At 54.3% G+C, this 11,747-nt stretch overlaps 3 protein-coding genes across 3 annotated transcripts; 1 reads left to right on the forward strand and 2 right to left on the reverse strand.

The window, feature by feature from the left end:
* Positions 1-931: 931 nt before the first annotated feature.
* TRAVEDRAFT_53521 (uncharacterized protein) lies at positions 932-2,511 on the reverse strand (the record flags this gene model as incomplete). The annotated part of the gene is made up of 8 exons (XM_008046407.1): positions 932-1,288; positions 1,348-1,500; positions 1,566-1,677; positions 1,746-1,890; positions 1,971-2,073; positions 2,135-2,330; positions 2,392-2,431; positions 2,490-2,511. 8 exons carry the CDS (start codon positions 2,509-2,511, stop codon positions 932-934), a joined length of 1,128 nt encoding a protein of 375 aa, XP_008044598.1.
* A 2,377-nt stretch (positions 2,512-4,888) lies between these two features.
* On the reverse strand, positions 4,889-6,567 carry TRAVEDRAFT_24421 (uncharacterized protein; the record flags this gene model as incomplete). The annotated part of the gene is made up of 9 exons (XM_008045821.1): positions 4,889-5,200; positions 5,259-5,377; positions 5,447-5,609; positions 5,723-5,821; positions 5,877-5,995; positions 6,031-6,132; positions 6,230-6,391; positions 6,454-6,521; positions 6,542-6,567. 9 exons carry the CDS (start codon positions 6,565-6,567, stop codon positions 4,889-4,891), a joined length of 1,170 nt encoding a protein of 389 aa, XP_008044012.1.
* A 1,118-nt stretch (positions 6,568-7,685) lies between these two features.
* Positions 7,686-9,840, forward strand: TRAVEDRAFT_175259 (uncharacterized protein; the record flags this gene model as incomplete). The annotated part of the gene is made up of 5 exons (XM_008046408.1): positions 7,686-7,809; positions 7,887-8,000; positions 8,225-8,638; positions 8,689-9,103; positions 9,163-9,840. The coding sequence occupies 5 exons, from the start codon at positions 7,686-7,688 to the stop codon at positions 9,701-9,703; spliced, it is 1,608 nt and encodes a 535-aa protein (XP_008044599.1). The 3' UTR covers positions 9,704-9,840.
* Positions 9,841-11,747: the final 1,907 nt, after the last annotated feature.

Below are 11,747 nucleotides of genomic sequence, written 5' to 3' on the forward strand. Positions count from 1 at the left end.
TAAATTCGACCTCCTTGTCGATAGTCAGGAGATGATGCCAGATGACGAGAACTGTAATATCAGATAAGTGGGTGCTGTACGCACGACACGATGAGACTTGAACTAATGCACGAACGCACCGGCATTCGCAGTGACATAATATTGGAATGTCACACTCAGAACGCGAGATGATCGTGGTTGGTCAAATAGTAGTACGGGCAGCGGTGTCCAATACGCACTTCAGGCTTTGAAAAGGTAGAGGCAGGCTGACATCTCCGCCATTAGTGGAATTCATGTCGGCGTGCGGCTTGAGTACAAAAAATGAGGTAGTGAAAGAGACTCCAGGGACCAGCTAGAAGAGTGTCAGAGTTCAAACGGTTGTGCGCAGCCAGGGGACGGGGCTTATTCGAAGGTAGCGCACTTACGAGCGACTGCCCATATATGCGAGGTACGGTTTAAGATTAGCGATGGCAAGCTGCTCCTACATGCTGACTTTGTGGCGGGATGGTGAGAGGGAACTCCTATGAATGACTGAGGTACCGGCGGCGTCGGAGATGCGGCATGGACAAGACTGACGCACTCGCAGTCAGCGTAGCACGGACTGGACGGTTGGGAGGCTCCGAGCACCGAAGCCAGCAAGAAGCGTGTCAATTGCGGACAGTAAGCCGCTCATGATCCTCTTCTTGACTGTCTGACTCTCGGAGGAGCTGTGAGAGTTCAGAGTGACGAGTCGACACATTTCAGTACCGATGTACGTGCATCGCACTATCCATAGACAGAACATGAAATATATGACTCGTACCGATACCGTTATATGACACCGGTACTCTGAACACCAGACGCTTGGGGCTCTTGCATCTTTCCCTGAATGTCGTGCACGATTGAGCAAAAATACGGATCCCATCGCGGGCAGGCGACGTACCGCTCCGCTACCTACGGTACTTCTCGCGCATCAATGCCCGGTCGACTCCTCGTCCTCCGGTCGGAGCAGGTGGAGAGAGGCTCGAGGCGTCGCGCTTGGCGCTTTATCCGGGCTCCCGTAAACCACCGAATGCGTTATGTATACGATCGAGTCGCCGGAGCGACACTGTAGGTCGCTGGAGAGGACGTCGTTTTGATGTCGTACATGGACTTGGCCTGGGTGGTTAATGATATCAACAGACAATTCGCCCATGGCACTTGTGGCGGGGCTGAAAGGTGCGAAGACAACCGGCAGCGTGGGGGGCACAAGTTCCGGACTGGAGAAGTGGGACTCGAATCGGGACTTCTTTAGCGCCACGAGAAGGATGACCATCGTCGGATATATTCCCTGGAAAATGAGGCGTCAATCTGGCACAGTTCCCATGCGGTGCGAATGCAAGAACTCACAATCAAGGGTATGATCCCTTGCAAGACGTATCTGAACCACACAGCATAGGCGTTGTCGATGCGAACGAGATGATCAACGTTGTCGTAGCTGTACTCGATTGTGAGGGAACCGCGCTTGGCGACCGAGGCGACTTGTCCCACAAAAACCAACATCTGTCGAGTATATGCGTAGTGTATAAGGCGTTACGACTGCGGGCCTCTGTAAATGGCGTACTTACCCACAACAGACAGTACAACACGGAGGATTCGACGAGTAGGAGCAGGACTTCTCCGACCAACGTACGTCCACGCTGGCACTGAAGATGTGCCTTGATGAGCTGCCGATGTCGCCTAGACCGCCGATAGCCCTCAGTAAGTTCTGTTGCAGTTGTCGAGATGGTAAGGTCTGGACTACGCACCACGCTGTCAGCCCGATCACAGCGGTCGCAATAATGTTTGCCAGCACGGAAAGCGTGGCGGCGGCTAGCCCGTACGGGTCGCCGGTGAAGAACTCTCCCTCGCCTGGCAAGCCGTCCGGCCCTACCCACGTACACGCGTGATGCCCTGCCACGGAAGCTAGCACTTTAACGCCCTGCTAGTCAGCATCCCCTGCTCTGGGTGACATCTGTGCCAATGAGACGCACCGCATGTTGCCACTAGACATGCGGCGGCGGCGAAGCTGAGCAGGCGGTTGCCTCCAGAGATTACCCAGGCACGCCACCAGACAATGCCGTCGCTGAGTACCGTCTGCAGGAGGTTATATATTGAGACAAAGTCCTATCGCGTGAAGAGAGCGGACTTGTCGCACATTAACGAGTAGCGAGGCTGTTGGAGCACACTTCGCGAGCGTATACGCGAAAGATGGGTCCGCGCCGACCATGGGCTGACCGAAGAGATTCATGACAGAGTAGACCGTTGACGTCCAGAATATTGCAGTAGAGATGAAGAGCGCAAAGACGACTGAGAGGAGAATTTGAGAGGATCGCTGTGCGATGCCGCGATATCTTGACCATCAGCCGTATCGTATCAGAGTACGCAGGGGACTGGTAAAAGGATGAAACGTACAGCACGTAGACCGAGAATGTGGCGAGAATTGTATAGGCACCTGCAGAGGGAATTGAGATGACGCAGTCTTTGAGATCGGGAAGGTTCAAGGTGCTCACCACATAGCGCGTTCACAAACATAGAAGAGCCCAGATAATAATATCCGGGGTCTCCTACAGGTGAATCTAATCTTCGTGTGATATGCTTTAAGTCCGTAGGCGTCATCCGAAGTAGGTCTAAACTCCCGCACAGCGCGGCAGCTGACCTGAATCAGATCTCTATAAGAAGGCTTACTCGCACCACGATACAGTGACTTACAAAACTATTTCCAGAAACGGTCACTCGGCGCCTTTTGCTGAATATCTCGGTAACGGCTGCGCGTAATGCTACGATTCAAATTGCATTAGGTAGACATATGTCTTGGCTTTCTATAGGTACTTGTTTCATAAAAATCGGGCGCTAACTTTCAAAGATATGATATGTTCTTTACCCACATCTTCTGGAAATAGTTTTGTAACACACATTTTGGCAGGGAACAACTGGGTCGTTTTTGGCCAAGCGTGTTGTGAATGTCACATGATACTGTGGGAATATATTATATAATGTTTACTGAGGTGATGCCACATCAGCGCTGCTGGAATACTCCTCCACCTCTGCCACCACCATGCCCCCAGCACTCTCTGAAGCCACTCGCAACACCATCATCCAGCTTTGTAACCAGAAGCTTCCCATCTCCATGATACACACTAAAACTGGTGTTAGTAAGAGCCAGATCAGCAAGATTCGCTCTGCCAACTGCCCTGGAGTCCACAAGTCCAAGGGCGGCCGTCCATCACTCCTTTCTCCCATCGACATCCGCCACGCTACCCGCTTGGTTGAGACCGGCCAGGCCGATACTGCCACTCAGGTCCATGATACCCTCAAGGACACCTTCCTGAGATGTGTCTCTGTCCAAACCATCCGTCGGGCACTGAAGCGGGCTGGGATGCTGGCCATGACGAAGAAGAAACGGCCGCAGCTTACCAAAAGACATCGGGCAAAGCAGTACGCCTTTGCTTTAGCTCACAAATACTGGACGGTGGAGGACTGGAAGAGGGTTGTCTGGTCAGATAAGACCAAGATCAACAGAGTAGGGTCGGATGGGAGGAAATGGGTGTGGAAGAAGCGTGGGGAGGGGCTCAGTGACCGCCTGGTGGAGGGAACACTCAAGCACGGTGGAGGGAGTTTGATGTTCTGGGGCTGTTTTGGATGGGATGGGACAGGACACTCATGCAAGATCATTGGGAAGATGGATGCCGATCTATACGTGGAGATCATTGAGGACGAGCTACGCAATTCCCTCTACCATTGGGACTACAACGTCGAAAACGTCATTTTCCAGCAAGACAACGACCCCAAGCACACCAGCAAAAAGGCCAAATGATGCTTCAAGGAGAACAAGATTCAAGTCCTGGAGTGGCCTGCACAGTCCCCAGACCTCAACCCCATCGAGCATCTCTGGGGTGTCCTCAAACGCAAGCTCGCCACCTACAAAACCCCGCCTACATTGATGGAAGAGCTGTGGACAAGGGTTCAGAAGGAGTGGGAGGCAATTTCAGCAGAGGAGTGTCAGAAATTGGTGGAGACTATGCCTAACAGGGTTGCAGCCGTTTGAAGGCCAAGGGGGGCTATACCAAGTACTAGAATCATGTATCTTGCCTTTCCAAAACGCGCGTTACAAAACTATTTCCAGAAGATGTGGGTAAAGAACATATCATATCTTTGAAAGTTCGCGCCCGATTTTTATGAAACAAGTACCTATAGAAAGCCAAGACATATGTCTACCTAATGCAATTTGAATCGTAGCATTACGCGCAGCCGTTACCGAGATATTCAGCAAAAGGCGCCGAGTGACCGTTTCTGGAAATAGTTTTGTAAGTCACTGTACAGTTCACCTTTCAACTCCTCATCAGCTTATTATACTCCTTACGCCTTCTAGTGTTAACAGTCCCCGGCCTCTTCCTAAAACAATGCAGCGGATGTCGGTGAAAGTGAACTACTGTTCCAGGATCAGAAACGTGATAGGTAGACACAGCGAAGACTCACGAAGTGCCACATCCGCCATAGCCCGCATGGCGGTGCGCGGAAATAGGTATGCTATGTCTTCATCCGTTAGATATGGGGGCCGCACGATGGCTTCCGCTGGCTTCCGCCAGGTCCGCAGTAGCCGATTCAATCCGACAGATTCGACGGCCGAGTTTCATACGATATCTGAGACTTAAGTTTATCTAGACATCTTTCTGAGCAATACATGTCGACGACGGCTGAATCGTACACCAGCTACGACCCCGTATTCTGTCGAACTTGGATGTATATATGCAGACGACGGCACCCTGAATGTGCTTGATCGCGGCGGACAAAGCTGTCGCTAATTGGGTGAACACGTCAGCTGCAAACTCTAATGCACCGATTCATACAGACGGCGTACCTCCGAGTCCACGTGTACCGCTAGTCCCCCGCCTCCTCCGCCGCAACCGCTTCAGGACCGAGGAAACGTCTCGTCTACATCCCACCGTTCCAGCTCCTCACCGTCCTCCACGGATTCGGGAAGCGAGCCAAGCTCGTAGGACCAATGGTCGACGTCCGCGCGCGCGAACTGGACCACGCTGAGTTGTTCGTCCGGGCATTGCCGCGTTTGCCAGTAGCTCGAGACCCGCGCAGACGCATACGAGGCTTCCTGGAGCTTTAAAAGGAAGTTCGTAGTGAGGATAGTGGTCAGCGCGTCGTAGATGGTTTCGACGAAGTTGGACAAGAAGGTGATGGTGATGTTCGATGCGCCCGTGGATGTGTACTGTTGAAGCCGGGCTGAGACTGAGAGACGGTCGCGCTGAGAGCATGAACGAGCGCACCGTAGCTGCGTAGAATGCGAGGAATAGCACGTTGAGCGTCGTGAGCGCCCTGAAGGTGTTCTCCGTTAGCGGCGAAGACGGTGTCATCGTGGAAGTTGCGTACACGAAGTAGAGAGCGCCTGGAAGGCACCGCAAAGTCAGTGTTAGTCGTAGGATCATGTCTCGATGAAATCGAACGTTGTACTGACCGTTTTTGAACATAACTCTCGACAGCGTATTGGCCCTACGGATGGACATGAGGATATCCTCGGCGCGTTGAGCGGTAGTGGCCATCCAAGTGATGGCGATCACGATGACGTCGGCGACGAAGAGCGTAACACGGGTGATGATCACGGCTAAAATCGAAGGGGTCTTCAATGCTCAACAACTTTGATCGCGAAAGGACTGCGAGATACTGACATCTATAGCGGGTAACAAGTCTGTATGAGCATCGTCGGAGACGGGAAGACGGATGCAATACTCACATCCACTCTGGACGAAACGGTGTACTTTGCAGCGTTACGGTACACCTGCTGGTCGGATCGACTGTCACATTTAACCACCGCATCATAATCTGCATAAGACTAAGTAAGCACATTTTCACCGATAGTCCCGTTCGTAGATCATCGACAAGCTCACTGTTGCACTAGCGAAGATAGGCGCGATAGAGAGTAGAGATACAAGCACGCCCCATGCCCACTGTTTTCGGAGAGCGTACACTCGAAGACCGGAGAATGCTATCCTCCCGGTAAACTTATCTACACCACGTGTGACAGCACATTTGATGGCTTACCTGCCCAAACAGCATACTGGAGGAACTCGAGCACCAGGAAAGCGGAAGCCTTTGCAGCGCAGTACTGCCTGTAGGCACAAGCAAGCTTGAAGTCAGCCGCGCCTGTACGTCATTGTCGCAAGATAATCAAACTTGCCCCTTCGAAGAATATATGCGTTAGATAGATTCTCAGGGAAGCTCAGGAGAAGCGATACCTCACTCGAAGTAGTCTTCTTCCAGGACGGTGATACACTGTAGATGGCCCAGATGATGGAGAGATAGCGGTTCGCAAAGAACATGACACGAGCACCGGAATACCCGCGGCCCCAGAAGAACTCTACCTCTTTGTCGAGGGTAAGAAGATAGTGCCATACGAGCAGCCCTGAGACGTGTGGGGGCGGAGTTATTGGAACGGGTGGCCGCGAGCAGGAAGCATCGACTCACCGCTTGTAGCGAACGTGTAGTAGTTTGCTGCGACGCTGTGAATGCCGGTAAATGCGTTTATGTGAGAGCTGTATTACGATATACGCACTGGTAGTAGGCACTCTCAGCATCCATGCTGATAGGATGCGGAGATGCTGTCCGCTGTGTTGTTATCGTCTATGGCAACTGCGAGAGCGGCGGAATGCGGTAGGGAAGGGAAGAGGCCCGAGAGAGCTGCGAGAAGATTCATAAGCACTAGGGCAGCGTTATGAGTACCCCCGGCAAGGATTGGACGCCTGCAGAACCTACGATTGGCCGACTAGATATGCGATGCATACGCGATATCGTGGGGGGAAGCGTCCGTCTTCTCGGAGCTACCAGACGACCTTCCATTGGGTAGAAAGGGGCAAGAGCGCCATGAGCTTTCTGGGTTCGAGGGTATCGATGATCATCCGAACTAATTGCATGCCGATACCATCGGCGAGATTATAACCTATCGCGCTGGGATGTAACACCGGAGCTTCTTAGTTCAGAGATGACGGCACAAAGTTGAAGACTTTAGAAGTCCAGTACGAGGGATTTCGAATCGTTGATCCAGCACGACACCATGCAGAGCGTATGCCCATGACAAGTAGTCCTGTTCGGCCTAAAAGCGCTGTTGCGGTTCAGAGAAAGGATGTAAGCTGTACTAGATGCAGCGGCCATGTCGGGTGGAATACTATGAGCGTCATCGGGCTCTCATTCGCGCCCATAAAAAGTTGGACGAGCGTAACGCTGGCAGTCGGAAGCAGTCAGAAGAGTTAACTGAGTCGATGCTATGAGCGAGAATTGCAGCCTGAGTAGTGCTGCGCGTTATATGCGAGTGGGGAGGTGAGAGAGAGCCGCGGACCAATCGGCTACACACGTTCTTGGAGGATCATAGACACAGAACTGACCGGTACTTACAGAGACTATCTTGCATTCTAACGGCATCAGTAATACTTGTGTTCTACAAGCTTAACTTTACAGTCATTTAGCGCCCGTTCTGAGTTGACTCGGATGTCCGCTTGACTTGCCTTCGCACCATCTGCGCTCGCTCTCTGATCTTCAGTTTGTTCTCGCTTTATTCTCGCCGTCATGAGCTCTTCGCGATGCTCCTAGGTCTTTTCTCTAGTCCTCGATTTGTATCCCTACCACTGCTCAGAAGATCAAAAGCTCGGTTCTCAGCACGCGTCCTGTTCACCCGACCGAACTCGTCAAGCTCTCGCCACAACATGTCCTTGAACATCAACCTCACTTTTCTCGGTACAACCAGCGGAGGAGGCCCATCAGAATCGAGGAACTGCTCCAGCCTCGTTGTCGACCCTCTCGGAGATGGTTCACTGTGGAGTACGTACCGTGCACCACGATGTTCAATCACGCGCGGCCGTCCTCACGCGCGTCGAAGCAGGGGCGCTGATACAAGCTACCCACAGTGGTTGACTGTGCGGAGGGAACCGTGCGCCAGTTCGCACAGCAGCCGCAGAGGGGAGACTACCGCAAGCTTCGGATAAGCCAGGTCTCCAAGATTTTCATCACGCATATGCACGGTGAGTTCCGCTCCCTTTTGTCAGGGATGTAGGTGCCCTATGCATCGCACAAGTTGTTCGATCGTCTTACATCGTGAACCGCATCCCGCTCGTGACTTGGGTAGCGTTTCCATCTGTAACATCAGGCTTGCGACTCGCGCCACTTCGTACGGGTCCGGCAGGCTATATGCGCATATCGCGCTTTTGACACGTCTTTACGTCCTGTGAGCTAACGCAATGCACAGCCGACCACTGTATGGGTGTCCTCACCGTGCTCCGCAACGCGCTCGGTATCCCCAAGCCTCCCAGTGCCATGTCTCCAGACGCGCCACTCCCGAACACCTTCGCGCCCCGCGTGGAGATATTTGGACCTCGCGGCCTGCGCCGAATGCTCCGCACGCTTTGGCATCTTACGCACACGCACAGCGAGCACGCGTTTGTAGTGCACGAACTGCTTTTCGTCGGGGAAACGCCATCTGTAGCGGCAGACGTGTCCCAGGGAGCGGACGTCGACGAAGCGAACGTGCGGCGTGAAAGCGAGTGCGTTGGCCGGGATTTTTGGTGCGACGCGCAGGGCTTTTGGCGCGGGATAATCGAGGTGCCCGCCACACGCCACAGACAGGGCGTGCTCGTCGACGCGGGCCCTATTGAGCATCGAGGTAAGCGTCTTCTCATAGGTGTCGTGGCCCTACTGACGCGCGCGTGGTAGACCCATGTATCGGCTACATTTTTCGCGAGCTCTCGCAATTCGCGCTGTCCCCGAACTCACCACTCCCGCGCAAGCTCGTCATTCTCGGGGACACATACGACCCCTCCCCACTTATCCCGCTCATCCACTCCGACCCGCCCTTCGCAGACGGGCTCCCAGATCTTGCTGCTGAACTACGTCTCGACCCCGCTGAAGTTGGAGAGGTGCGCGTGCCGGTGTCGCTGCTCATCCACGAGGCGACGGACGCGTACCTGCCGCCGAACGTGGACCAATACGAGCGTACGGGCCGCAACAGAACGGAGGCGATCGTGGAGGCGAAGACGCGCGATCGCGGGCACAGCACCCCTGCCATGGCAGGCGCGTTCGCGAAGCGGATCGGCGCGGAGCGTCTCGTACTGAACCACATCGGCGCTCGGTGCGTCTGTTTGATACTCCTAGCAATGGCGTATAGTCTTAATGATGATATGTGTACAGGTTCCCGGCACCAAACATGCACTCCGCGACGAACAGCGGGACGGAGAAGTTCCGGCACTCGTGCATGCGCGAGATCGAGCGGCAGGCGAAAGGGACATGGTGCCCGCCACAGCGCGTGTTCGCGCAGGCAGCCTGGGACTTCCTCCAGCTCACGATCCCCACCAACTTCCCGCGCGCCGCCGCAGACGTCGGAGGCACGGCGGCGGAGCCGATTGAGATCGACGCAGACGCGGGGCCGTCGACGCAGGCGGACCAGAGGCATGGTCAGCGCGCGCGATGGGACCGCGATCCCGAGCGGGGACAGCAGGACCGGAAACGCGATCGTGAGTGGAGCTCGGGGCGGGGCGAGGGTCCGAGTGGAAGTAGGGGCGGCGGCGATGGCGGACGTGGAGGGTATGATTCGAGAGAGAGGTATGGTTCATCGAGCGGTAGGGGCGGTGGCGGTGGCGGTGGACATAGGGGTGGATATGGCGGCGGCAGAGGCGGTGGAAGAGACGGAAACGACTACAAGAGAGCAAGAGGGCGGGGTGGAGGGAGCTAGGAGGCTCCATTGGAAGTCGTTCCGCGGGTTTTCTTGAGGTGCGGTCGTTGGAACATCAGCGTTTTCATACCCTCATGTATCACGTCTCTATCAGGTTCGCGATTTCGAGCTAGTTGGCTCGAGTTCTTGTAAGTTTGGAGTTGTACAATTGAATGCACCCTCGGTATGCAATGTGGTTGTACGGGTGGTTAAGTTGTGCTCAAGCCCTAAATGTACATATGTTGAGTGAGTGAAATCTTCGCTCAACTGGTAAACACGCTCACCGCCTCAAGTGCTCAGATACCTCGCTATGATCATCTTTCTCCGACCGCTTTGAAAGATCATCGTGCTACTTGAACGCAGCTGAGGCCTGGCTGCCCTATTCCAGCTCCAGATGTTGGTTCGTTTCTGCGAGTGGCTGCGGACCGCCTTCTCTCCGGGTCATGTCTGTCGCGACTACTCGCTCCACGGCCTCAAAATTTCTCACACCGATCAACGTATCTGACTTACATGAGAGCCAGCCTCTCCAACCTCTCACGCGGTCTGCTGGTGGTTCATTGCGGCACTTGTCACTGCGACGCCACAAGGATTTTCTCCTCGGCATCGTCCGACAACTGTCACCCTGGAACACACCGTTTTGCGGCATATAAATGCGAATTCACCTGGTCCCTACGTCCCGGTACGTCTCAGACGGCTCTGAGTACCACTGTCACTCGTGTTACTTTTCGTCGCTGCGCGCGTCAGCTCGAATTCGCACCCATGAACTTCACTCTCATTCCACAAGAGGCCCTTTTGGTACGCTACGAGGCCAACAGGTACGTACGCCCATTCCCCCGTCACCGTGTCATTCGAGTAACTGACACCTGAGTTTAGTGATCTTGCGCTGGTCTACTTTTCTACGGCTAATGCGCGTGAGTCCATTGACCATGGAGGCGGTTATGTTGCGTGCCGACTAACCCTTCGTGCACAGCGTTTATGGTGTGGAACCATCTCCTCACCCTGAACAAAGAAGCGGAGTACCTCTGGGGACGTAGTCTCCCCGGTCCACGCGCCTTGTTGCTTGCGAATCGCTACCTTTCCCTGTTCTGGGCTGTGTGCCGCTCGCCCTGGTTGTCCACTTTCACCTCGCAGACAGTGCGTCATTCTGTCTATCCGTCACGACACACTCCGCTGATCACCTGCTCTTGTTGCTACCTCTTGCGCAGGGGTGAGCCATCCGATGGCATGGTATGCCATGCACTTTGTAGCGACTGACTTTGAGCCGCTCCAGGTGCACCGTCAGAGTGTTCCTCTCGTACGGTCTCGAATATTCGCAATACATTGCGTGGGCAGGTATGTCCGTACAACACACCATGTCCCGTGCCTTCCTGATCTCTGGTATCACAATAGGGTTCGCATCTTTGCGGGTTTACGCACTTCGGAAGCAATGGGCATGCGCCGCTCTCGTGCTCCTGCTTGCGCTCGTCTCGGTGGCCATCAAGGCGGTATGTACTAGCAGACTTCTGTCTTAGCCTAAGATGACCGACGCGAACGTGGACAGGCGGATCTTCGGTACGAGGACACATTCGAGGGCGCGTCAAGCTGTGCATATATGTCCAACATCCCGGACCCGATCCTCCTAAAGTCCGCAGGTTACCCCATTCTTGAAGTTGCGTACGTCTACTCACTTTCCCCTACAGCCGTGAGTGTTGGCTGCTGGAGTGCTGGACGTAGAGTGACCCACGCTTGCGCCAGTGGTCCTCGTGTCCCGCATTACAATGATCCTCAGCGACGCCATTGTGGTCGTCGTCACTTGGATGGTCACTCGAGACTATCACCAGCAAGACATCCTTCGAGGCTTTGGAAGGAAGATGACGCTGTCCAGTGTTCTGTACAAGAATGGTGAGGTCGCACTTTGTAAGACGTGGTCGTCCGAAGGGCTGACCCGGTCTGTGATGCTCGCAGGAGCGATCTACTTCATGTAAGACTAGCGGTCACAGCAGCAATATCGTAGACGTACGCTGAAACACCCTCTCATCAGCACGCTCACGACCATGAACGCGGTCTACCTGGCCGCAATTGTACT

The sequence above is a fragment of the Trametes versicolor genome, assembly GCF_000271585.1.
Source record: "Trametes versicolor FP-101664 SS1 unplaced genomic scaffold TRAVEscaffold_13, whole genome shotgun sequence".
Lineage (NCBI taxonomy): Eukaryota > Fungi > Basidiomycota > Agaricomycetes > Polyporales > Polyporaceae > Trametes > Trametes versicolor.